The sequence below is a fragment of the Acomys russatus genome, chromosome 20 (assembly GCF_903995435.1).
Source record: "Acomys russatus chromosome 20, mAcoRus1.1, whole genome shotgun sequence".
Classification (NCBI taxonomy): Eukaryota; Metazoa; Chordata; class Mammalia; order Rodentia; family Muridae; genus Acomys; species Acomys russatus.
In genome coordinates, this window is record NC_067156.1 from 60,725,428 (window position 1) to 60,753,058 (window position 27,631).

The 27,631-nt window shown below is 44.7% G+C and overlaps 1 protein-coding gene across 1 annotated transcript; it reads left to right on the forward strand.

Annotated features, from left to right (window-relative positions):
- Positions 1-27,631, forward strand: Acaa2 (acetyl-CoA acyltransferase 2). Its single transcript, XM_051163656.1, has 10 exons — positions 1-144; positions 8,250-8,416; positions 14,862-14,990; positions 15,749-15,865; positions 17,550-17,697; positions 18,443-18,618; positions 19,244-19,373; positions 21,977-22,047; positions 24,077-24,231; positions 27,333-27,631. The coding sequence occupies exons 1-10, from the start codon at positions 129-131 to the stop codon at positions 27,415-27,417; spliced, it is 1,194 nt and encodes a 397-aa protein (XP_051019613.1). The 5' UTR covers positions 1-128; the 3' UTR covers positions 27,418-27,631.

Genomic DNA, 27,631 nt, shown 5'->3' on the forward strand with positions numbered 1-27,631 from the left:
CGGCAGCTAGGGAAGTAGGGGAAAGGGTAGGGGCGCGGCCTCGTAGGGCGCCGCCCACACTCTTAAGGCTGGGCTAGAACGGGTGGCTGTGTGTCGCTGAGAGCCCAGCGGAAAAACTGAGCTTCGCCATGTCGCTGCTACGAGGTGAGCCTAGCTCCCTTGATGACCCCCCGGGGTCGAGCTTCGGTTTCTGGGCTCTGCGGGCAGGCAGAGGTGTCTGGTGCAGGTCCTTCTTCTCCCGGGGTCCGGGTGGGCATTTATTGCATAAAGTAGGAACTGCTGTGGAAGGCAGAGACTACAGCAATTTCCAATGCACAGACTGGAGACCAGGGCTGGCTGGTTATGCTCCTGAACTTGGAGGTCACTAGAGTGGTAGTGAATTGTTACTCAACTTTGCAGGAAACTGAGGCGGTGCCAGAACCTCGAGGTGGTCTGGGGCAGGACAGCTGCACACCGAAGGCAGAGGCCTGGTCTCAGCCTCGCATGTGTGTGTGCAGGGAAGTTAATATTCCCCAAGAAGCTCCAGGGAATTTTCACCGGGGTACCCTGATCCTCTCAAAACAGTTGGTAGTATTCTGTTTGAAACTGCTGTTTTCCCTTTTCTCTTCCGTTCCTCTAGTATAAGCAACTGCAAGCAAATACAGGCCTTGGGTGGATAACTGGAGGGTTATTACTTTAAATTTTTTCACACTCCTTTTTCATAGTAACTCACCACCAGAAATGTAATTTTAACTTAAAGACAAAAGTCTTTGTTGACCATGAGATTGAAAGAACACAAATCAAAGTCCTGAGACAGGAGATTTCATGAGATCTAGGAACCATTTTGGACGCCGTGCAGGACTTATAACCCCAGGGGAAGAAAATACACTTATTTCAAACGGTGAGGGCACAGTCTAGTCAGTCTTGATTTCCTCTTAGCTCTGGCACTGCCTTTAAAATAGTGGCCCACAGGTCTGAAACTTTGACTTTGGATGGAGGTGTTGACAGACTGTAGCGGGTAAATGTAAAAGAAATGTCAAATGATAAGAAGTTAGGCCTTCTGGAAAGTCTTGACCATGGCTAATACCACTCAGGGGAAAACTGGGGAAGAACATACTTGGAAAATTGAGGATTCATTTTAGATGAGGTTTTTGATATCTATAAGGGGAGATGGCAGGCAGGCACTAGTTAGGAACGCAGGCCAGTAGAGCTGCCAGCTTACTCTGGAAACAAATCTGGATGACTAGCAGTTCTCCTTCATCTTCCTTGCTTGTTGTTAATAGTTACTCTCACCAAATGAGTACTTATATAGCAAAGGTGTTCCCCACCACGCCCGGCTCGAGGTCCCTTCTTCGTATGTGCACATCCCATGGTATTTTCAAAATAATTGAACTAATACAAGTTAGACTGATCTTTCTAGTCTGGGAGCATCAGATAAGGAGTGGGTTTATATAGGTGAAAGGGAAGTCTGTGGGTGGTTTGTTTTTACTTTCCCACAATGCTTTTAGGCTGATGCCACTTATTTCACTATTAATACTTCATGCTCACTCTTTTTGGATTATGGCAACACAAAGGGACTCGTGAAGAAATGTGAAATCAGCCTCGCTGTTTCTGCAGAGTCATCTGCCATCACTCTGTCTTCCTCCTACCTAAGATGCCATTTTATTAATTTTTTTCTGGATGTTTAAAACTTCCTCCTGGGGCTAGAGAGATGGCTCAGCAGTGAGGAGCGTGTATTGCTCTTGCATGTGCTGCCCTTGTAGAGAGCCTCAGGTGGCTCACAGCTGCCTGTAACTCCAGCTCATCCCCTTCTGGATTCCAAGGGCACTGCTCCCACGTGTGCAGGCCCTACACACACACACACACACACACACACGCACGCACACACACACACACACACACACACACACACACACACACACACCTTAAAAAAAAAAAGCCTTCTTTTGGGATTTCAGAAGTTCCACAGTGACGTTCCAGGGTGTCGGGGCAGGGAGGTATGTGTAATGTCTATTGTTTGGGCTTCACTAAACTCGAGCCTATAAATTTGAATCTTACCAAATTTAGAGAACTTGCCTTTAATATTTCTTCAAATTGCTCTCTTCCAAATCGTCATTTTTTTTGTGGTACCATAATTGCTATGGGCCCTGAAGGTTCTGCTCATATTTTTCTCCCACTCACTTTTTATCATAATAAACTTTTTGGGGAACAGTTCAGGATTTACAAGAGTGACCAGAATGTACAGGGAGGGCATTGCTGCATGGCAGTGGTTGTTAACATTAGGAAAGGATCACAGTGTGGGAAAGTGGAGAACCACGGCTGTAGGTTCTTCAAAGCCTGCTTCCCAGTGACAGGCTTCCTCCAGCAAGGCTACCCCTCCCACAATCTTCCCCACCCCAACTGTTCAAATGTGAGAACCTATGAAAAACGTTTCTCTCTCTCAGATCATCGCAGTGCAGCTGTTGGGAGCTTGGCCACACTTCAGTACATGGCCCCTATGCCCACAAGTGTATTGGCAGCACAGATTGGATTCAGTAGTCATGTTTTAAGTGGTTTGTTTTGTTTGTTTGTTTGTTTTGGGTTTTTTGTTTGTTTATTTGGTTATTTTTTAAGTACATTTTTGTGGTACATTTAGGGGGTGAGAACTAATTTTTTGTCTGTTTAAGTTGGTTGGTTTGGTTCTTTTCAAGACAGAGTTTAGATTCACTTGCCTTTGCCTCCCACGTGTTGGCTTTAAAGACCTGAGCCCCCTTCATGTTTGTGATAATTATCTAATTTTGACACACTGTTATTTACCAAAGTCCATAATTTACATCAGGGTCTACATTTTCTTCAATTCAATGCTTGGAATTTTGACAAATGTATAAGTAACATATATCACCAGCATAGTGCCAGGGGAATTTTTTTTTTATCTAAAAGTCCTGTGTCCCACCTGTTCACTCTTGTCTCTGAGCCCTTTGCCAAGGGCTCATCTTCTTCCTGTCTCTGTAGCTCTGCCTTTCCCCGCTATTATGTAGTAAGAGCATTCAGGATGTGGTGTTTCCAGACTGACTTCTTTTCCCTGAGTAGTGCATACAAAGGATTCCTTTTACTGCCAAACAAAATTCCATTGCATATATGACACTTTACCACATACTGACAAAGTTTTGTGTAGGCTTTTAAATCACTCGGGGAAATACAAAGGCTTACAGTTGCTGGAGCAGGTGGTTAAGATACATTTTTGTATGAAATTGCTAAACGGAGTTCCAGAGTGTTTCATCTTGTCTTCCACTGGCAGCACATGACTTTCTGTTGCTACACAGCTCCACTGGTATTTGGTGTTGTCAATATTTGGGTTTTAGCCGTGGGACTCATGTGGTTGTAACTCATTGTTTTAACTTACACTAAACTTCCACATATGAACGTTTTCCATCTGTGTGAGAATTTCTTAAGATTGTATTTGGATAATTTTCACCTCCACTCTTCCCTCAAGCTCCTCCCAGACTCACACGCACTTCTCCACCCTATCCCAATTTCATATCCTCTTCATTTTCTCTTCACTTTTTAAGTAATTACTGAATCCAATTTGTGCTGCCAATAAATATTCTCCTCTCCACCACAACGGGCTCTTATCCTTATAGAGCCTTAAGCCAAAATAAACTCTTCCACAAGTTGCCCCAGTCATGGTATTTTATCATAACACAAGAAAAAAATAACATATATATATTACATACACCCTTAAAGAAAACTGACTCTAAGCAAGGTACGGTGGCACATGCCTGTAATCCCAGGGAGGCAGAGGCAGGCGGATCTCTGTGAGCTCGAGGCCAACCTGATCTATAAAATGAGTTCAAGATAGCCTCAGCTACACAGAGAAACCCTGTCTGGAAAAACCAAAAGAAAGAAAAAGGAAAGAAAGCAAGCTAACTCTCCCTCACTCAGAAGCCTTCAGCTGTCAACAGCTCCTCTGGGTGGGAGCTCCTGAGCCCCTCCCTCCCTCAGGCCAGAATGCTGCCTGGCTTGTTCTTGTGAAAGGCTGTCTCAGCTGCTGTGAGCTCATCAAGTCAGCTGTTGACACTTGTTTTTTAAACTCTATTTCATATGGGGTATTGATGCCTCTACCTCCCTTCCACCAACCCCTTAACCCTGGGTATGAGAAAGAAGGTTAGTGGGGGAGAGGGGCCACACACCTCTTCACTTCTCTGGCTGTTTAGAGTCAGTTGGATTCTTTTGAGGCAGTACCAATCTCCGTCAACAGCAAATGCAGCAAGCAGTCTCCAAGCCACTGTACTGAAACGTTTGTCCGCATCCTCCATCTGTGGTACGGGTCTCTGGTCTCTCCAAACTGCTGCAGGCTGCATGCCACCACTGCAGACCACCTTTGCCTCTCTGTGCGCTCCTGTTTACCCACTTTTCTTCCCCAGAGTCCTAGACCACGCCCCTCTTCGTGCTGCAGGAGGCAAGGTGTTACCAGCTGGCAAAGACCACGCCCCGCACAAAACAGTTATCACCTGTGGACAAACTAAAGTCCTGCACTTGGGATTAAAACAAAAGCATAGTTACATAATATATCTGAGTTTACAAAGCAACCAAAGCTTCCATTACCGTCAGTGGTCCTTTCATATCCAGAAGACACTGTTTCACTTCTGGTCCCCCAGAACCCCTGGCTCTTAAAGCGTTTTCAGCCTCCCATTCCACAGTGGTCCCCAAGCCTTGGGGAAGGGCTAGTTTAGGCGAGTGGTTTGTGGTCAAGTACTCCACTGATACAGTTTCTCTGCACTTGAGCCACTTTGGAGTTTCTGCATTAACCGCCCTCTGCTGCACAGGGAAAGCTCTCTGACAAGGTCTGAGAGATGCACTAACTTACAGACGTAGAGATAGGAATTTAGAGGACAGCTTTGATACTGTGTCCATTAAGCTAATAGCAGATTCACCCTTGGGCCTGTAAGGTCCCCACCATGGGCTCTTGGCCAGGAATGCATAGTATGTATAGTGTCACACATGCATTTTGTCACAAATAGTAGGCCTTAAATGCAGTCAGGAAGCCATTAGTCACCCCCTAAAACACGTGCGCCACTGTTGTACCCATGGACACATCTTACCATATGGGTCCCAGGAATTGAACTCAGGTAGTCAGCTTTGTCAGCAAGCACCTTTTCCCGGTAAAGCATCTCACTGGCCCTGACTTACTTGTATTTCGGATGCAGCAGATGAAATGGTACGGAGGCTGGAGTCTGCTTTCTCCTGTAAAGAATACTGACTACAGAGAAGTTGGCTCTAGTGTTTCCATGCAAGCTGATGCTTTCGCTGAACTCAGAAGGCAAACCGTCTTTCCCCGTAAGAAGGAGTGACACTCCCACGAGCAGTGTTCTAGCCTCGGTTCATATGCATGTAACTCACCCATTTGTGTATGACTAAAGCTGAACTCTCTAGTGTGTTGGTACAACTTGGGTTTCTTTTTAACATCTTTTTTTAAAGGATGCATTTATTATTTATACCGTGTTCTGCCTACATGCGTGCTTGCAGCCCAGAAGAGGGCACCAGACCTCATTATAGATGGTTGTGAGCCACCATGTGGTTGCTGGGAATTGAACTTAGTTCCTTTGGAAGAACAGACAGTGCTCTTTAACCTCTGAGCCATCTCACCAGCCCCCCCCCTTGGATTTCTTTTTGGGGTGCTCCTTTTCTCTGCCTTCCTTCCCCTCTCCCCCTCCAGTGGCTATGGTTGCTGTGAACTACCTTTCCTTCTTCCCTCCTTCTGTCCTTCATTGCTGATGATGATATTCTCTCTCTCTCTCTCTCTCTCTCTCTCTCTCTCTCTCTCTCTCTCTCTCTCTCTCACACACACACACACACACACACACACACGCACACACACACACACACTGTAGTCCAAGTTAGTCTCAAGCTCAGTTCCTCTTGTGTCTGCTTTTTCCAGGCCTGGAGTTACAGGCCCTTTGTAGCTCGGCTTTGTCTTACACAGTACCCACCCCTGTGTGTTGCCTCTACACGTCCTTCTCAGAGTTCCTGGGAAGATCAGATGTTGTCCAGGAAGTAATCAAATTTCTTACATGTGGTAGGTATCTTATGACAAGGTTCCAAACCCTGATATGTAATTTGCTGTTATCTTTTACTGTGCAATAAAATGGACAGATTTGGTTACCATTTACACACAGAGCTCAGCTACTGTTGTCTAATCTAAGAAACTCTCCAGGCTGTATGATTATTCTCCCAGGTGAACAAAAAGCATCCTTGCTGGGCTACATGTGTTAGTACAAGAAACAGTTACAGCTGCTATCCAGGTTTCACACTGCACAACCCTAGTGCTTTCTCCTCACCATAGTGTTGGATTTGTACAATCATAAGGCTTTTTTGTGTGACAGTGGAAAGAAATAATTATTTAATTTATGTGCATAAGAACACCAATTTAAAGCCGGGCATGGTGGTACACACCTTTAATCCCAGCACTTGGGAAAGCAGAGGCAAGTGGATCCCTGTGAGTTCAGGGCCAGCCTGGTCTAGAATCAAGGACAGCCAAGATAACACAGAGAAATCCTATCTCAAAAGAAAACAACAACAACAATTTAGCTGATAGCAACCTGTAAATTTATATTCTTATATTAATAAATATATAATTATCCTACATTCTTTATACCTAGATGAAATGCAGAGTATGAAAAAAGAGAAGTTGACATCCAATGAAGCATTGCAAAAATGCTTTTTTATTTCGTTTATTATTTACTGTGCTGAGGATTGAACACAGGCATCACACATGCTAGGCAAGCACAAAACCATTGATATTTAACCTTGACCCCTGCAAGGATGTTTGCTATTTATCTGGAGAAAGAATAATAAAATTGAGACATTTATTAGCCAATCGCAGGTGAATGGTAACCAATCTGCCCATTTTATTGCACAGTAAAAAATCACAGTAGCAGAAATTACAGTTTAAGGATTTGGGGAACTTGTCATTTGAGTCATCCTGTGGCTCCAGAAGCAGCGGCATGTGTAAGTCATTCAATGCACTGTGTAGTCTAAAAAGCATGTATCTGTCTTTCTTAGATTGCGTTTGGATAGAACTGGAGCCATCAGATTAACATGGAGAACAGTCAGACATTTTTATATGTGTCTATGGGCACGCTGCTTTACATGGCGGAGTACCTTTCTTATTGAAAGGACCCTAGCTTTTTCACTGGAGTGTTCCAGAAGGACTCCTTCCTTCCTTCCTTCCTTCCTTCCTTCCTTCCTTCCTTTTTTGTTGTTGTGGTGTTAATTTTGGTTTTTTAAGATAGGGTTTTTCTGTAGCCTTGGCTGTCCTGGAACTCATGTTGTATCCCAGGCTGGCCTCAAACTCACAGAGATCTACCTGCCTCTGCTTCCAGGGTGCTGGGATTAAGGGTGTGCACCACCACCACCCGGCCAAAAGGATTTCTTATGAAGTGGGCCATTAACCTCAGACAACAGGGACCTTCTAGGGTGCCCTCTAGTTCCAATATTCTTTGGTTTAGCACACAGAAAAGGCACTTCAGTTTTCAAATGTTTGGAGCATTGTAAACATAGTAAGGCTATTGAATAGGCACAAGGTTATTGTGTAATTCAGGTGCTGATTTCTGTACCCACATATCTGATTGCAAGATTTGTTCTGAGACTCTCCTGTCTCAGTGTTGTATAAACTCTGCTCCCCAATTGTCCCCTTGATATGTCAGTAAAGCAGCTTACTGCTGCTAATCACTGAGTAGGGGAGAAAAGTGGGCTGGACTTCCTGCCAGCCAGGGGAGGAGGAGTTAGAGAAGGAAATAGGGGATTCATTCAGCCACAGGCAGAGGTGCAAGAGACATGAAGAAGAGTCAACTAAAGCAAAGAAGAAACTAAAAATTAAGTAACTTGGGGATTTTGGCAAAGATGGAGTCAGGATAACATAGAGGACTAAGAGCAGACTCAAACAGCTCAAGATTGTGGTGTAAAGCCTTGTAAACAAATATAAAAGAGTCAATTATTTGTGTGATAGCCAGGTTAAGAAACAAGTTAATAGAAGCACACAGTTTTATAAAAATAACCACTAACAATGTTGTCTAAAGGGACTAGGTTTACAATGTAGTTCTTGGTCCAAGCCTGTAGGATAGTCTTTCTGTGAGCGTGACTGGTTCTATGCACTATTGAAAGACAAAGATCTTCAATTACCTAATTGGAACTTGTCCTTTACCATGCAATTTCAGGGAAAAGATAACTTAAAACATGTTAGGGACACTGGCTAACCTGTGACACTTGCAAATCTTCCCTCGACTCATTAGGTGTGTTTATCGTTGCTGCGAAGCGAACACCCTTTGGAGCTTATGGGGGTCTTCTCAAGGACTTCACTGCCACTGACTTAACTGAGTTTGCCGCCAAGGCTGCCCTGGCTGCTGGCAAAGTCCCACCCGAAACCATTGACAGTGTCATCGTGGGCAATGTCATGCAGGTTAGTGGGGTGGATGGGTATTCACATTCATTGCTTTCCTTAATAATTTCTACAAACAGTTCCCTTACTGGGCCACCATGATGCCAGCTCTACTAGTTATCAGGGTTTGACATTGGTAACCTTGGTCACCTTCTGACACTAAGAGTAACAGCAGGCATAGCTCAAAGCAGCATAGGTCCTGGCTGGCTTGGAATGCATTTCAAGGCCTTGGAATGCTTCTTTTTATCTTTTTTTTTTTTTTTTTTAACTTTATGTGTATCTATTCTCCTTGTATGAATGTATGTGCACCGAATGTGTCTCTTGTGGCTGTGGAGGTCAGGAGAGGGCATCAGAGCCCTGGGAATTGGAGTTAGGAACAGTTGTGAGCCACCCAGTGTGGCTAGAAACCAAACCCAGGTCCTTTGCAAGAGCAGAGCAGCAAGTCCACTTAAGCTCGCTGACGTCTTCCCAGCCCCACTTCAGTGCTTACTAGACCCAGGAGAAATAAGTTAGCTTTCTCTATGTGTTGCTTAAGGGGGTATGCCAGTCACCTTCCCATCTCTGAAGCAAAAATGCCTGCGATGTCAACTTTGGAGAAGAAAAAGTCTGTTCCGGTTCCTGGTGGCAGAGGTTTCTGTCCGTAGACACTGCCTCTTGTTTTCAGCCACAAAACACATCCTGAGCGGAGTAACACTCTGGAGAAGGCCCCTTTCACCTTAGGGCCCACGAAGCAAAGAGAGATAGAAGGCCAGAACTCTAATCTGCCAAGGGCGTGCCCCCAGTGACTAATTTTCTCTCACTGGGCCCTACTGCCTAAAGTACCATCAGCCAGGGATCAGGCCTTTCACAGACATCCCTTGGGGGCCATTCTGAATCCAAAGTACAGCAGGAGGAAGCAGGCCCAAGCAAGGTAACACACCTCCCGTAATCTCTTACACCTTCTAGGAGCTTTCAGGACCTCTTGTGGGAAATGAGCAAAAACCCTTACCCTGTACCTTGGCATGTGTGGTCTACAGAATAGATTGTCCGTATGAAGATGTTTGAAAGCTGGATGTTCCTTCGAAGTATACAGCCATTTCCTGGTTGCCTAGTGTCTTAGAGACAGCATGTGGAGAGACACCATGACCATAGCATCTCTGATAAAGGAAAGCATGTAACCGGGGCTGGCTTACAGTTCAGAGGTTTAGTCCATTATCGTCATGGCGGGAAGCAGAGTAGTGGGCAGGCAGACATGATGCTGGAGGGGCAGCTGAGAGTTCTACATCCAGACTAGCAGAAGAGAGAGTGACGCTGGACCTGGCTGGAGCACTTCAATTTTCAAAGCCCACACCCACTGACATACTTCCTCCCAGAAGGCCACACCTACTCCAACAAGCCCATACTATAGCGATTTTCATTCAAACCACCATAGTAAATGTAGTTTAGATGTTACAGGTAAGGCATCCAAAGTGAACCAAAGAAATTCTAATTTAACACAAAAGAATTTGTCTCTGTGTGTGTGTGTGTGTGTGTGTGTATGGGCATATGCTTGTGGGACTAATTATTCTGTATATTTCTAAGATGCTCTAGCCATTGTGACAAATATATGAGCAAAACAGCTTAAAGGCAGAAGGTGGGCAAGGTGGAGTGGGTGGGTTGGACAGGCTCCCTCTAACATAGCCCTGGCTGTTCTGGAACTCACTGTGGAGAACAGGCTGTCCTCAGACTCCCAGAGATCTGCCTCTGCTGAGATTAAAAACATGCCTCATTATGCCCAGCTGTGGAAGGGTTTCTTTGGGATCCTAGTTTCAAAGGCTGCAGCCCAAACTAAGTTGACTCCATTGCTTCCTGCTTTCAAGACTGTGGCTGAAGGAAATGATAGAGGAAACTGATTACCTCTTGGTGGCCGGAAAGTAAAAGAGGAACAGGAAGTGGAAAAGTAATCTGCTTCCTGTAGTGAGACCCCATCTACTAAAATTTCCATTCTCCCCAAAATAGATTTTGGCATCCAAGCTTGACAGGGGCATTTCATGTACAAATCATATCAGATGGCAGTGCTATGAGCTTTGCCAAATCAAAGGGAACAGTGGTGAACACAGAAAGCCATGAGGCCTTGGACTTAAACTCTATTCTCTTCATCTGTCATTGTGTATCTTCCAGTACAGAAAAAGCAATGACATTTTATATTTTCAATTTTGCCAACTGAGAATAAACCATTTCATTAACTGCGGGGGTTTGAATGTTTGGCCAATAGGGAGAGATAGTGTTAGGAGGTGTGGTCTTGTTGGAGTAAGTGGCTTTGTCAGAGGAAGTGTGTCACTGGGGATGGGCTTTGAGGTCTCAGATGCTCAAGACATGCCCAGTATGGCATTCTCTTCCTACTGCCTGCAGATCCAGATGCAGAACTCTCAGCTCCCTCTGCATTCTCTTCCTACTGCCTGCAGATCCAGATGCAGAACTCTCAGCTCCCTCTCCAGCACCAGGTCTGTCTGCATGCCACCATGCTACCCTCTTTGAACAGGAAGCTAGCCCCAGTTAAATGGTTCCTTTATAAGAGTTCCTGTGAGCCAGGTGCAGTGGCACACGCCTGTAATCCCAGCACTCAGGAGGCAGAGGCAGGCAGATTTCTGAGTTCGAGGACAGCCTGGTCTACAAAACAAGTCCAGGACATCCAAGGCTACACAGATAAACCCTGTCTTGAAAAAATGAAAGAAGGAAAAAAACAGTGTTGCTATGGTCACAGTATCTCTTTGGGGCAATAAAACCTTAACTAAGACAATAATTAATTCTTAATATTAGATCCTTTTCCTTTCCTTTTTGGTGGTGGGCCAGGAGGAGAGTTTGCTGCTGACCGAAGAAGACATTAGAATAAATAAGGTTGAAATAGACTACATTTGGTTTTGGGGTTTTTTAGAATTTATTTCAAGAAGATTTATTCTTTCAAAAACTCAGTGTTGAGCTGGAGAGATGGCACAGAGGTTAAGAGCACTGACTGCTCTTCCAAAGGTCATGAGTTCAATTCCTAGTGGCTTGCAGGCAGAATACTAAATACACAATAAATAAATATTTAAATATATATAATAAAAACAGTGTTGTCTCCACGTGTTGATGAGATCTTTCAAGTATTCCTAGGAGTCACAATAAGTAGTATCAGTTTCATTGATAAAGAACATCAGTAATAAATAGCTTCATCGATAAATAGTATTGGTGGTAAATAGTGTCAGTTTCATTGTGCTTGAGCTTCTGTTCCTAAAATCAGTACTTTTTCCCCTTGTACTAGGGCAGAAACTCAGGACTCCTGTGTGCTAGGCAAGTACTCTGCTACTAAGCTGCACCTCAGACCTTTTCCCACTTTTTATATTGAGACAAGCTCTCACCAAGTTACGGAAACTGGCCTTACACTTACTGGGTAGGCAGGCCAACCTGGCCTTGAACTTGCAATCCTCCTGCTTTGCTCTCCTGAGTAACTAGGATTACAGGCTTGTACCTTGTACCACCAGGCCCAATTCTCTCCTATTGCTTTATTATCCTGTTTTATTACTCAGTTTGACTGGCCACAGCATGCTCAGAATGCCAGATTTCAAATCTCTAGTTCTGTGTGACAACTCTTACACTAAGCTTTCCTACAGCCCTAAGTGCCTTGTGGTTAAAATCGAATTCAGAGTCCTTCTGTAAGGGCACACGGAGAAGTTAAAACAAAAAGGAAAGCAATTCTCAGGAAAACAGCAGGTGCCCGGTTTATGTGCATCATGCAGGAGAGCCACGATAGAACACACAGATGCAGGAAAATATTTACACATTTGTGAAGACGTACAGAGTGAGTCTTCATTCAGTCAGACTCAGAGGTAGCCTAACTATTTAAATAATCAAAATTACTCTGCTCCTGACTCTACAAAAGACAAACAAAATCCATCTGCAGATGACTGCCCATATGAAGAACACCCACAAAAAGCATGTGCTGCCTGGGGACCATCTGTTAGATTTTTATTATGTCTTAAACCCTGGGACTGGGCAGATCTTAACCCTCTAAAAGCTACCTTGTTATCTCTCAGCACACATTCCATCCACAATTCTCATAAATATGTCTTCATTTGGGCTTTTCTCCCCATGATGCCAATCCTCAGAACAAGCTTTTCTCAGCCACGTGCTTCTTTACTCTAACCCATGGTGACATGCCCCCCCCCTCCTGTGATCCTTTTGCCCTCGAAGCCCTCAAACCTCAGCTCCGCCTACCTCTCTTCTGCCCAGCCCAGGTCTAGACAGTTTTATTAGCCAGTCAGGGATAATTTGGGAGGCAAGGTTACACAGCATCACTTGGCGTGTGTGAGCATTTGCTCACTGAGTGGTAAAGATCTCGGCAAGGGAGACAAGCAATTAACACTAGAACAATAGGAGCTCCAGATCTACCACACAGAGTCCACACTCCAGTCCAGGTCTCCTGACTTCCCGTCCAATACTCTTTCTGTTTATTGCCTCAAATTACTGCATGTATTTTTTTAAAAAAAAAAAACAAAACAAAACAAAACAAAAAAAACCTATTTTAGGATCTGAGGAGATGGCTCAGTGGGTAAAGTTCCTACCAGAGTTTGGATCCTCAGCACCTGTGGAAATGCTAGGTGAGTGTGGTAGCCTGCTCAGAGCCTGAGAAGCGGAAACAGGATCCCCTGAGCAAACTGGCTCCTCGATGAGGCAAACCCGTGAGCTCTGGGCTCAGGTAATAATGCTACCTCAGTAGGTAAGGTAGACAATGATTGCAAAAGATACCGTTAGTCGACGTCTGGCCCCTACATAAGTACACATGTGCACACACACACATGTGCCCCTACACACACAGAAAAATACATGTACACATGAGCACGTACACCACACAATATACATATTCAAATGAAACACTTCTTTACTGGCAAATTGGTCAAGACACACAGTAAAATATTTTAAAAGAAATAATTACAAACAGGCCTGGGGAGAAGAACGGCCATTGACTAAAATCTTTTCGATGGCATTGATTTGTAAAATAAGATTATTTCCCCCGAGCGATGAAGTAGTCAGCTTATTGGCTGATGCTCTTCTGTTTTCCTTCGCCCTCCACTCAACATTCTAAGCCACTAAACCACAAGTGTGCCAAAATTGTTGAATTTAATTTGGAAACGAAAGAGTAGTGTCATGAACACCCTAAAAATTCATGGTTTATTGAATTTATTTGATCTTTTCCTGTAATAAAAGGTATTAAATCATGTATCCTATAAACCTCACTGGCTACAATATTGCCTCTGTGTGTGTGTGTGTGTGTGTGTGTGTGTGTGTGTGTGTGTGTGTTGCATTTTACTAACTAAGCTACCTTCCCAGTCTCTTGTTCTTTCAAATTTCATTTTATCTTTTTTTTTTTCATTTTATCCTTTCTTTCTGAGTATATGGTCTGTGGACTGGCGATGTCAGTGTAAAGCCACAATCTAAGGCAGTCCTGGACCATTGCTTCAGATGCTGCCTTAGAACAAGTTGCCCAGGTGTCCCAGCTGCCTGTTCATCTATCTCTGCCCTAAATTACATTTCCCAACTTGTTTCACAGTAGAATATTTTAGACTCATTGAAAAATAACTGCTACTGGTGAGGGCCTGCCGCTAGCCTCTCCGGTCAGGAGCTTGCATACACCGACCGATGCTAACAAAGCTTCTGGGATCATCTTAGCCCAGAGCCAAGGTTGGAAAGCACAGTCTGAATACGTCCTGTATCTTGAGATAGCCTCTCTTATTTATAAATAGTTTTAGTTGTTGTAAACTGTTACAATTTTTCGTCTCACACTGGAGGACTTAATATGTAAGTTTCCGAAGTAGAAGAATAACTTAGTATGTTTAAAATCCAGTTGTCTTTAAAAACAAACAACAACAACAACAAAAAACAATGATTACAAATGTTTCTGATGGCCTTGAACTGTTTGCTTAAGAATGAATGAGATCTGGGCTGGAGAGATGGCTCAGCGGTTAAGACCTTCTTCCAAAGGTCCTGAGTTCCATTCCCAGCAACCACATGGTGGCTCACAACCATCTATAATGTGAGCTGGTGCCCTCTGCTGGCCTGCTGGCACACATGCAGGCAGAATATTGTATAAATAATAAATAAATCTTAAAAAAAAAAGAATGAACGAGATCATGAAATCTGTTTTATATATATTTGCCACAATAAAGCAATGATATTTTCAACTACTGACTAAATTATGGTATTTAGTAATTTTTTTCACAATGTATTAAAATACTAAAGTACGATATTTATTATAATTATAATTTCATCAATTTTAATTGACTAAATTTAATTGACTAAATTATAGTATTTGTTAAAATTTGTTAAGATCATGTATATAGTTGCTTGTACATATATCCTTTCTCCCCAGAGCCATATAGTTTCTCATTTTTGCTAGATTGCCAGCATTTCCCTGTCTTTTTTGGTTGTTGTGACTGCCTTTCTTACGAAGTGAATTCTTCCTCTTGTCCAGAGTTCTTCGGATGCGGCGTACCTGGCAAGGCATGTGGGTTTGCGAGTGGGAGTCCCCACAGAGATTGGAGCCCTCACCATCAACAGGCTCTGTGGCTCTGGTTTCCAGTCCATTGTGAGTGGGTGTCAGGTATGAGCACCCTCTTTCTTACTTACTTCTCTGAGCAGGCTGATGGCTACTTGAAGAACTGCACCCCATCAAAAGGGCGCTGCAGCTTTTGACTTCCCACCCCCTCCAGGGAATAGACACAGACCTAGTGTAATGGCTGAGCTATTTTCACAGTGGTCCCTACTTTCCCAGCATGAACTGCAAACACAGGGCCAGCCTCTTAGAAGTTCACTGCGTGCATCTTTTCTGAGAGATGGAGACAACCAAAGAGCTGGAAGAGTGAAACGGGCCCCTTTATGAATCCCCTACTTCACCAGTTCCATTAAGAGGACTTTTCCCCCAATTTTTGTAACTTTTAAATCAATACGCCCTTTATTATATGTTGTATATTTAAGCCAGAGATTAGTATCTCTATGGGTTTTGCAGATTAATACTGAAATGAGGATTATTGGATTTAGATTAACGAGTGGCTGCATCTATAATCTCAGGGTTTAGGAGGCTGAGGTGATGGCTTGCCACACTTCCCAGGCCAGGGCGATCTGCAGAACACTCCCCGGCTCTAAAGACAAGCGCCATTTTTAGACGCACACAACTGGATTCCTTTACTAACATCTGGAGAATAGGTTCTTTGACACCAGCTTTTCAAACATTTCTTTTTAGGTTACTGCAGATTAAAACACAATGTTTGTTAAAATCGCCATGAATTCATAAAGTCTTTGTATTTCCCAACTCCTACTCTGGACACAATAGATAGACTTTTACTGTCTGTTTTTCAACAGGAAATCTGTGTGAAAGACGCGGAGGTCGTCTTGTGTGGGGGGACAGAGAGCATGAGCCAGTCCCCCTACTGCGTCAGGAATGTGCGCTTTGGAACCAAACTTGGATTCGATCTTAAGGTTTGGACCATTAACTTTCTTAAATGACCTCTTTTGCTGGTTATATAAATAATTTTAATAACATAACTTTGTTTTGTTTTTGAGACAAGTTCTCTCTGTGTAGCCTTTGCTGTCCTGGACTCACTTTGTAGACCAGGCTGGCCTTGAACTCACAGCGATCCTCCTGCCTCTGCCTCCAGAGTGCTGGGATTAAAAGTGTACACCACCACGCCTAGCTATTAAAAAAAAAGAAAAACTAATTTTGAACCCAGTTTTGTTCGTGGGATACCGCCAAGATCTGTGTGGTTTAAAATGTCCAGGCTATTTCAAAACTCATTAGTTTCAGTGTTTGAGTCCACACAGGACTACATTTCCCATGAAACCACAGGGAAAGTGGAGGAGGAAAAGAAATAGATTTTGTGAGTAGCCTGAGTGACTGGGCCTTTGCCATGGCTTTTGGGAGTTCCACTTCCAGGGCACTGTCCATTGAACAGGGTTTTTGTTTGTTTGGTTTTTTTTTTTTTCCATCATAAAAATGGCCGTGTCTGCATCCATCCATTGAGCCAGACTGGAACAACAGCTGTTATGAAGACTAATAGCTCATCGCCCTGCCCCTGGGAATGGGCTGGTGGCCTTCTGTATCTCTTAGCATTTTCCCGGGCTACTGAGGTGCCTCAGGGAGTAGGAGCACCTGCGGTGCAAGCCTGAGGACCTGAGATCAAGTCCCCAGCACCCACATAAAGAGCTGGGCATGGCCGCATGTGTCCTTAACCCTGGTACTGGGGGATGGAGACAGGCAGATCCCAGGACTACTATGGCAAACCAGCCTAGCTAAAACAGGGAGCCTCCACTTAAGTGAGAGACCCTGTCTTAAAGGCATAAAGTAGAGGAAGCCACTGGAGTCCTCTTCTGGCCTCTGTCTGTGCACACACACCCTTACACTCACATGCATACGCCACACACATACTACACACACACACACACACTAAAAAATAATGTAAATATATAAAATATAGCTTAGCACTTTGCAGTAGTGATAAGTGACTTTCACTCTTCACCCACTTTCTCATCTAGCCTTTTGGAAACTCAGGAACAAGACACAGAGTATTTCAGACACCGAGTACACTTAAAAACTCTCTGCCGAGACAGGGACACAGGGTTATGGACAGGGAGTCCTTCTCAGAGGCTTGGAAGCCTGCCAATCCTTCCTGTTACTCTGCCACTCTGTCCCTGGCTCTTCTCAATCTAGTAATAACATGTAGAGCCAGCTGCCCCTGCCCCCGAGGTGTGGGATGGAACAGACACACACGCACGCACATACACACACACACACACACACACGCGCGCGCGCGCGCGCGCGCGCGCGCGCGCGCCTTCCCCCCAGATCACATGACTGCTGATTTCAAGGAGCTGCAGAAGAACCCTTTGTAAGTGCCCTGTGCTGAGTTTCTCACCAAAGGACTCGCTTGTGAGTGTAAACTCCTGGCTCACCTCTCGTTCACAGTTCTGCATTTAGAGTGGCGTAAACTATACATTGTACTTGTGAGATGTTAGACATTTTAAAAATACTGGATTTTCTTAGTGTCCCAGAGTCAAATATGAATAGAAATAATAAATGCAACTGTTACCTCAATCTATAGAAAATCTGACCGGTTCCTTCCAAAGATGATGCTTTAACACGTCACTCCCTGAATGTTTTTAATAGCTGGAAGATACTTTGTGGGAGGGATTAACGGATCAACACGTTAAGCTCGCCATGGGGATGACCGCAGAGAACCTTGCTGCAAAATACAACATAAAAAGAGAAGACTGTGACAAATACGCCTTGCAGTCCCAGCAGAGATGGAAAGCTGGTTGGTATAGAGAGAAAAGCACGGGGGAGGTCTCACCCCACAGGTTAGAGTGATCACACAGTAAGGGATTTTTAAAACTCACGGTTTTAGAATTGTGTTACTGAAAAAAGTCACATGGAATTTCTCTTCTGAAATAAACTAGTGCTACTTCTAGCGGCAGTGCTGAGGGATGGCGAGATGGGTTAGTAGTTAAGAGCGCTGGCTGCTCTTGCAGAGAACACATGTCCAGTTCGCAGCGCCCAAATAGCAGCTCACAACTGCGTGTAGCTCTGGCTGTTAGTCTAGCATCTCATAAGAAAACATTTAACAATAAAAAAAATAATAAATTCAAAGTAGGAGCTCAGGATATGGATCAGTGGGGGAAATGTATGCTGTGCAAGCATGAGGACCTGAGTTCAAATCCCAAGAACCCACAGAGACAGGAGAGGCAGAGAGAGGAGACTCCCCAAAAGGTCAGATGTACACCAAGACGTAGTGGCAATGTGGGAGGAGTGGTCCAGCAGCTGAGGCTGTTCGCTGACCTCCACACACACCATGCCCCTGCCCCCCCACACACACCCTGAATGGTAATTTTTAAAAAGCTGTAGACTCCCAGGCAGGCAGCATGTTGAAGCCTGAAAGGGAAAGCAATTTGCTAAATAGAAAAGAACGGAAGAAGCCTCTGAACAGAAGTTAAGTTGACAGATGAGGTTTTCCTGATCTCGCTTTGGAGTTTCACTCTGATGAGAGTCTTCTGCTATCTCAGCTAATGATGCTGGCTTCTTTAATGAGGAAATGGCTCCCATTGAGGTGAAGACCAAGAAAGGGAAGCAGACGATGCAGGTGGATGAGCACGCTCGGCCCCAAACGACCCTGGAGCAACTGCAGAAGCTCCCTCCGGTGTTCAAGAAAGAAGGGACCGTCACTGCAGGGAACGCATCGGTGTGTCACAGCAAGTGCTTGTTCTCTCCCCAATATGTTATTGCCAAATGATTGTGAAGCGTCTTCCAGATGTGTCTAGAAACGTCCTAGCTGTTAGCTGCTTAACTCATGCTGGTAGTGTTCATAGTTTGTTAATCTGAGTTTCCATAGACGAACACAAAATCCTGTAGCTAGGGACCTTGATAATCTGACTTCATGTTTTCAGAAAGTTGAAAGGAAATCCTCCTGGTTGATGATGTTGGTTTTCATACATCATACTTTTCCTTTCTCACATAACTCATCAGATTTCTTTTTACATCTGTACATAGCCAACGTCAGGCCTCCCACACTTTTTTTTTCTTCATTCTTTCTTGTCATCCCTTGGAGAAATATTACTCCATGCTTGTGATCCCTGAAGTCCCCCAGGGTCCCACATTGTTTCCACTAGTGTCCCACACATTGTCAGTGCTTCTTCTGCACAGTCCCCACCCTAATTCTACTGTGTGGTCCACTGCACCATTAGCTCCAACCTCAGTTAACCACCTTCTTTTATTGGTTAGTCTCCTGCTTTTGTTTTGGGGGGTGGTGTCTGATGTTTCTGAGGTTGTTATCATAGCTGGGGCTAATCTCCTGATTTTGTTTTAAGGGCGTGTCGGATGGAGCTGGGGCTGTTATCATAGCCAGCGAAGACGCTGTCAAAAAGCATAACTTTACACCCCTGGCCAGAGTTGTGAGCTACTTTGTGTCTGGATGTGATCCCAGCATCATGGGCATTGGTGAGTCTGTCCTGAAAACTCTTCTATTGTGTTACTGGAGGGGAGGTCGGTTTGGGCATTCAGTCTTGGGAAAGTAACCAAATCACGATCCCTAGTGCAGTCAGTCGCTTAGACCATCTTTATGAAAAGCTGTGCTACACTCAACAGAAAAGCGAGACCATGCAGACCCTCTGTGGGCAGCACTGAGAACTCCAGGGAATGCAAGCTTTTAATCTTTTCACTCTGTGTGTGGGGGCAGGCCTGGGGATTGCAGCAACTCCTGGCAGCGCTGGAAGCCAAGCCCTCTAGGAAGGATTTCTAGAAAACAGGCCTGGCTAGTCGTGTACCCTTTTTTCTTTCACTGTATACCTCAAATTGATGTCAGCAATGGCAGAATCTTTTGACCCTGCTAAACATCAGGAATGTTTTTGGTTTTGGTTGGTTGGTTAGTTTTTGCTCTTTGTTTGTTTGTTTTTGGTGTTATTTTTTCATTATGGACTTAAAAGCTACATATGATCAGCACACACACAGAGAGAAAGCATTTTCCTTGGAAACAGAAGGTAACCTAGAAATGAAACATCTGTGGGTTGAAGTGGCATTCACCTTACCACACCCACAACCCTGGTTCCCACCCAAGTTGTTCCTCAGAACTCAAGTGCAACCTCTGGGGATTTTGTTCAGTAGGCCTGTGGTCTGAGGTGGGTGTTTTTGGTTTTGATTTCTGAGTCCCTGGGTACTCTGATGAGCTACCAGATTCTGGTTTCAATCCGTAGCTCTCTTATAGGTTTTCGTTTGTTTGTTTGTTGCTGTTGTTGTTTTCCAGTTTAGCCTCATTTAATAGGGCTTGGCGGATCACCACCAGCTGGTGAGGAAAGAGCAATGTTTTCTTTCCTTCACATCCCAGGCCTGGCCGCTTGAGTGAATGCCACCATGGAACTGTCCATGCCAAGCATCTCTCAGGGTCAGGTGCCCGTGTCGCCTGTGCCACCTACAAGCTTGTCTGTTCTGTAGAGTTGGGTTAAGCAGGGTAACTTGAGCTGCCCGCAGGGACAGTTGGGCCAGCCAGCCTGTAAGAACAGTGCTTCCTCAGTTCCTCAGTCTCCTAACATGCAGCCACTCTCATAGTCTCAAAAACAAAGCAAAACCAAAAAACAGTTCCAAAGGCCTGAGAAGTGAATGGTCGGGCTTATCAAAGCAGCAGCCCCAACCAACATCTGTATTAGCAGTTACTTATCTCCTCACTATGGCAGAACACCTGACTTAAAGGTAGTCTTAAAGGGTATTCACAGGAAAAAGGCTTTATTTGGGGGTCTCTGTTCAAGTCCTTCATGGCAGCAGGAATTTTAGGCAGCTGGTCACATGATGTCTGCAGTCAGGAAACAGAAAGATGAATGCGAGCGCTTGGCTCACTTCCTCTGTTTTATTCTAAGACATCAGTCTGTTGAATGGTGCCACCCACAGTTACAGTGGCCCCCCCCCCCCTCAGCTAACCTAAGCTGCATCATCTCCCATGGGCCTAGCTAACCTCACAGGCTGTTTCCTAGGTGATTCTTGATGCCGTCAAGTGCCAATCAGTATAAACCATGATCTGCCCATCCCATTTTCCTGTCTTGGGCACACAGAGAATATGGTTCCAGCAGATCAGTCGCTATTGGGAACTGCAACACACACTGAACAGCGTTAGCTGACTGGTCCATCACACCCGATAAGGAAACAGCGTTAGCTGACTGGTCCATCACACTCGATAAGGAAACAGCGTTAGCTGACTGGTCCATCACACTCGATAAGGAAACAGCGTTAGCTGACTGGTCCATCACACTCGATAAGGAAACAGCGTTAGCTGACTGGTCCATCACACTCGATAAGGAAACGGCCACTTGACCTCAAAGCAGGATTTTTCGACTAGTCCTTTACACACTTAGTGTTCCAAGGATAAATAGAGGAGATCGTCACTGGGCAGACATCTTACCTTTTGGAAAAAGGACTGACTTGCTAGAACTAACAGAAATCTCAAACTGTCACTCATGATCAGCAGACAAGGAGCCAGTGCCTTTCAGAGGCCTGGTTAGGTTGGTTTGCATTCCTTGCACTGTGGGCCGCATTGCCCCACCTGCTATCGGAGTTGGAAATGGATTGTCCCTCAGACTTTTCCCCAAGTGCCCACAGCTTCCTGTCTGCTGAGCTTATGCCATCTGTGCTCCCTGCCTTTTACCTAAATGGGCTGAAGGTTCCAAGTGAGTAAATACAGTTTCTACCTTAGAACACTTGTTGTGTCTGGCCGTTTGAGATCAAGCGTCATCTATACTGACTATAAATCCTGCACATGGCCCCTCTGGCTGCTCAAAGTCCTAAAGCCGTATCGACTGCCTCCTGTGGGGCTCTCAGCCACAGTTGACTGCGGGCAGTTTTCACCTTTGTCAGCTTTCCTGTTATGCTTTCTTCCTTGTGTAGTATAGAGGGAGTCTTGTTCTGTGAGGTAAGCACTAATCGCATGAACAGGCTGAGACCACAGTCTGTCTGCATCAGTCTCCTAAGGGCTGGGATTGCACGTGTGCCTCACCCGCCTTCCTTAAAGAAGTCCGGTACACAGACATGTCTGCATCTGATGCCTTCTTCTCACACAGGTCCAGTCCCTGCTATCAATGGTGCCCTGAAGAAAGCTGGACTGACTCTTAAGGACATGGATTTGATAGATGTAAGTGTTTTCTTTGCACAATATGAACAAACCACCTACTTTGACAACATAAATGGCTTAGCTTGTGATCTTGGAGCTCTCCTGGTTTAGTACTGTGAGCTTTTCCACATTCTGCACCCACAAAGGTACTGACTATGCATGCTGTGTGTTGGTGTGCTCCTCCACTGTATTAAATTGTTTTACTTTTTGTGATCTGTGTGTGTGTGTGCGCGAGTGCAAGTGTGCATATGTGTACAAGTGTGCACAAATGTGCTTGTGTGTACATGTGTGCATGTGTGTGCAAGTGTTTGTGTGCGCATGGGAGCACTTATGCTGATGTTGGGCATTTTCCTCCATCTTTCTACCTTATGTTTTTGAGACAAGGTCTCATTAATTTGGGTAAACTGGTCAGCATGCCTTAGGGAGCCTCCTATCTCCATCTCCCCAGGGCTGGGATCATACAACCATACTGTCCCCTCCCTCCCCGCCCCCCCCCCACAGCTTTCTTACAGGGGAGGTGGAGAGCTGGTTAAGGTTCTTAAGCTTGCACAGCATTGACTGAGCCGTCTCCCCAGCCCCAACTCACTTCCTTCTGAGTGATTCAAGCACTCTGCTTTCTCCTGCCAAAGCCCTGGAAACTGTTGTAGCTTAGACTTTAATATGCCTGTGGCCCTGGGTGCCACGCCACAGAGGGGTAGGAAATAAGTAACCTTCACCCTGTTGTAAAGATTAAAGTGCAAAAATGTAGACAAAATAACTTAGCTAGTAGAAAAGCGATACACAATGCCAAACTTAGAAATTACTCACCCTTCCCCCGCAAGTTCAGGGCTCCTCAGATTTACATTTGGCTTCTCTACCATAGTTGTGGCTTGATTTAAGTTAGGTTTACCATAATTCTGACACTGGAAATTTAAATTTACTGGTAGAGTGATTGTCTGCATGCATGTGTGTGCCCATGCACACATGTGTGTCACTCTAGGAATTAATGCATGCTAAACACGTGTTCCACGATGAGCTACAACCCCACCCGAAGAGTAGCTTTTAAAAATGGTCATAGTAGAACAAAGACCTTAGCATTCAGCATAATTGAAAGAAGGGACCTAGCCTGATCTCAGCACTGGGGAGGCAGGTGGATCTGTGAGTTCCAGGCCAGCCTCGTCTACCTCAAACAAATAAACAAAACACCAAATCAATACTAATCGCCAAGAGACAATGAAGAAAATTCTTTTTTTATTTTTTTATTTTTTACTTTTTTTGTTTTTCGAGATAGGGTCTCTGTGTTAGCCTTGGCTGTCCTGGACTCGCTGTGTAGACCAGGCTGGCCTTGAACTCACAGCGATCCGCCTGCCTCCACCTCCCGAGTGCTGGGATTAAAGGCGTGCGCCACCACGCCCAGCCGAAAATTCTTTTTTTAACGATAGACTATAGATGTCCCATATTTGGCCAATATTTGAGAACTGTAGGTAATTAAACCTGTGCTGTTTGGCATTAAGACGCAATATAATGAATGGAATCTCTACTTAAATTGACAGAGGACTAGGCACATGTATTGTTTTCTCTGCAATAACCAGTCACCCCAGAAACCAGGTTTTAGTAAATATTCCTCCCAACCTCAGCAGCTTTAGCTCTGAGCTGTGAGAGGGGCTGCTTGATTATCTGTTTTGTTTTGTTGTTTTGCTTTGGCGGGGTGGTAGGTTGGTTTTTTGAGACAGAGTTTCTCTGTGTAACCTTGCCTGGCCTGGACTCACTCTGTAGACCAGGCTGGTCTTCAACTCACAGAGATCCACCTGCCTCTGCCTCCCCGAGTGCTGGGATTAAAGGCCTGGGCCACTATGCCCGACTTTAATTACCATTTTTAATCAGCAAGTTTCTGACTTTACACATGCAGCTTGTGCTCATCCAGAGATGCGCAGCTACTGAGAACAGATCCCCCGCACTGTTCCTGGGATTTAAATAAGAAGAGGTAGAAAGTAGCCGTCGACATAACTGCATCTTCTCATTAAAAACTAGCTGTGACTAACGATTCTGTGGGTTTGAACTCTGTTTTAAGGTGAATGAAGCTTTTGCTCCCCAGTTCTTGGCTGTTCAGAAGGGCTTGGATCTTGACCCTAGTAAAACCAATGTGAGTGGAGGCGCCATTGCCCTGGGTCACCCATTGGGAGGATCTGGATCCAGAATCACTGCACACCTGGTCCACGAGTTAAGGTACTTGCTAGAAATTACTGTATTTCCGATGTGCCACTTCTTAAAAAGTATACAGTTCATTTTATTACTTTATGCATATGAGTGTTTTACCTGCATGTATCATATGCACCATGCATGTGCTTGGTGCCTACAGAACCCAGAAGAGGAAATTGGATCTCACAAGACTAGAGTTACAGGTGCTTGTGAGCTGCCATGTGGGTGCTGGGACTTGAACTCAGGTTCTCTGGAAGAGCAGCCTGTGGTCTTAACCACTGAGCCATCTCTCCAGGCCCCAAATGTAGCATTTTTAAAATAAAAATATGTGAGTTTAGGCTTTTCAGAACAATCCCATGTTTTTCCTTTTTCATACCAGAGGCAAGTGACGTGGGAGACAGTCTGCTTTGAGCATTGCACATAAATTGGCCATTTTGTAGGTGGCCCTGCACTTAGGAGCTTGTTGTTTGCACCCATCGTGCACCCAGTGAGTGTTCACTGAGGGGGCCACCCCGGTGCTGGTGACCAACAGTGAGGCCCTGACTTCTGTAGCTCTGTGTTTTAGCGTCTCTAGCAGTAGTAAGATAAACTGATTTAATACGTCAAAATAGAGAGAAGGCACAAACCAATGCCATTGTTTAAGAGACCCGAGCCAACTGCCAGCCTCTGAAAGCTAAATGTTTATTTTGTTATGTGTTTGTTGGTGTATTTGTTTTTGTTACTCTATCTGGTTCTTATACCTCCAACACCCTTCTCAACCCCAGTCCCTTCCAACTTCCCAACACTAGGTAGGACAGAAAGAAGGCTAGAGGGGGAATGGGGCCTTGAGTTCTTTTTAGACAATGTCCTGCTGATTTGGGGCATAGAGTTCCTTGGGGCAAGTCCAATCTTCACCTCATCAGGGTATCCCCAACTTCTTCTTGTCTCTTTTCTTTTTTGGGGGGGGGGTTGTTTAGTTTTGTTTTTCGAGACGGGGTTTCCCTGTGTAGCCTTGGCTGTCCTGGACTCGCTTTGTAGACCAGGCTGGCCTCGAACTCATAGAGATCCGCCTGCCTCTGGCTCCAGAGTGCTGGGATTAAAGGCCTGTGCCACCATGCCCAGCTTGTCTCTTTTCTTTTGACCCTCTCTAGCGTCCCCCAGAATTAAACTATCTGCACCTGGTAGAATCACGACCCTCTCAGAGCCCTGACAAGGCAAATAGTCTGCTGCTGTGGACAATCTGAATCAGCCCCATAGCCCATACCTGGGATTAAAACAAAAACATGTTTACATAATATAACTGGGGTGGGTTGTTTTGGGAGATTTTTGTTTGTCTTTCTTTTTTTGGTTTTTCAAGACAAGGTTTCTCTGTTTTAGTCTTGGCTGTCCTGGAACTCATTTAGTAGACCAGGCTGGCCCTAGACTCACAGAGATCCACCTGTCTCTGCCTCCTGAGCACTGGGAGTAAAGGCAGTGCCACCACTGCCCAGCTGTAACTGTTTTTTTTTTTTTAAGACACCAAAATTCTTATTACATTTCCCCCTTTCTATTTTATGCCAATAATTGCACTGTGTTCAGTGAGAAATTATAAATGAACTAAATGCTTTTCAAATCCACATCAAGTCTTTTTTCTATAACCTGATGACTCTTGACTGTTCTTGTCTGAACAGGCTCAGCTCCCACTTTTTTGCTGCTGAGCCTTGAGCTAGGGCCCCAAAGCCACTACTTTGTATAAGTCTTTTCTTCATTCATTAGTCCAATGGCAGCCCTTGTCGCAGGGGAATTACCGTATTTCTCAGAGTTAATGTGCCAGACAGTTTGAGACCTGGCTTGGAAAGTACCCTATACGCCTCACAATTACCGCACCAGACATTTTGAGCTCTGAGGCTTTTAGCAGCTTGGTCACAATTTCCTTTCAAATGACCAAACTTACCACAATTCAAGGACTGGGCACTTATATGTGGATGATTTTGTGCTACTACTAGGAAAGCTAATGGTGGCAATCTCGCAACCCCAGACTGCTCCTGGCAGTGCCTTTAGTTCAGCATTAACCCTTTCTCTCCATAAAGGCTGTTTTTCTTTAACCCTGTCAAGATTCTCCCTGCAGGTGTTTGATACTCTCCAGTTTGGATTGGAAAGCTCTTGGCTTTGTGTATTTGGGAGAGTTAGGTCTTTTAGGAGAGTTGAAAATAGACTGTGTTAGACCTCACTTCAGCCCAGTTAGGCAGAGCTGGGAGCTCTGGTCACCTAGTGATCATTGGACATGAAAACTGACCCTTGGGTGATTTCTCAAGGTCATAGGTCAAGATTTTGGGGTGAAAACAGATGGGCAAATTTTTACGTATGGGACATGATCCCTCTCTATTCTACCCACTCCTTCAGTAGACAAACTACATTAGTTGTATTTACACTAAAGTGACACGGGAATCTGAAATCACTCAAGTCACATCACAGCGTCTCTTCCCTCATCATCCCCCCCCCCCTTTGGTGTAAACGACCCCCTGCATTTACTGCTTTTCCTCAGCTTGCCTAAGCCCTTCCTCTATCCCCAGCACCCCCAGCTCCTTCTTCTTGGACTGTCTCCATCTCGTGTTACTTCTTTCTGTTCGTTTTTTAGTAAGAATATTCTGCTCTCTTAATTCTTCCATCTATTGTCACTATAAACCAAAATTAAGTATTGGGGAAGGGACCTGGAAGATGAGCTGGCTAAGAATGCATATTACTACTGTTTAATTAGTCTAACTCTTAATAGTTGGTTTTGTTACAGTGATGGATTTTTTTTTCACATTATTGTGTGTGTCTGTGTGTACATATAGGAGGGTACGTATATGGATTTTTTTCACATTATTGTATGTGTGTGTCGGTGTGTACATATAGGAGGGTATGTATATGGATTTTTTTCACATTATTTTGTGTGTGTGTGTCAGAGTACATATAGGAGGGTATGTATGTATGTATGTATGTATGTATGTATGTATGTATGTATGCTTATGCCACAGCATGTGTGTAGAGGTCAGAAGACAACTTGCAGGGAAATGGTTCTCTTCTTCCACCTTGTGAGTTCTAGGGATTGAGTGTAAGTCATTAGGCTTGGAGGAAAACTCCTCTTCCTGCTGAGCCCCAGTAACAAGCTTTGTATTCTTTCTCAGGCGCCGAGGAGGAAAATACGCAGTGGGATCAGCTTGCATTGGAGGCGGCCAAGGCATCGCCTTGATCATTCAGAACACAGCCTGAAGAGACCACAGGCACACTGCCCACCCTTATCTGGCCAGGACACAGGACATAGGTGGTCTTCGGGGCAGCACTACTGAGACAGTGACCGCATTTGACCAAGCCTTGATGAGGAAAATGCATTAGGTTCTGTCCACTTCATACGTGCCTAACATGATGTGTTAGAATAAAAAAAACCATCAAAGGCCTTAAAAGAAATGGTGCCCTTGTCAGTAGC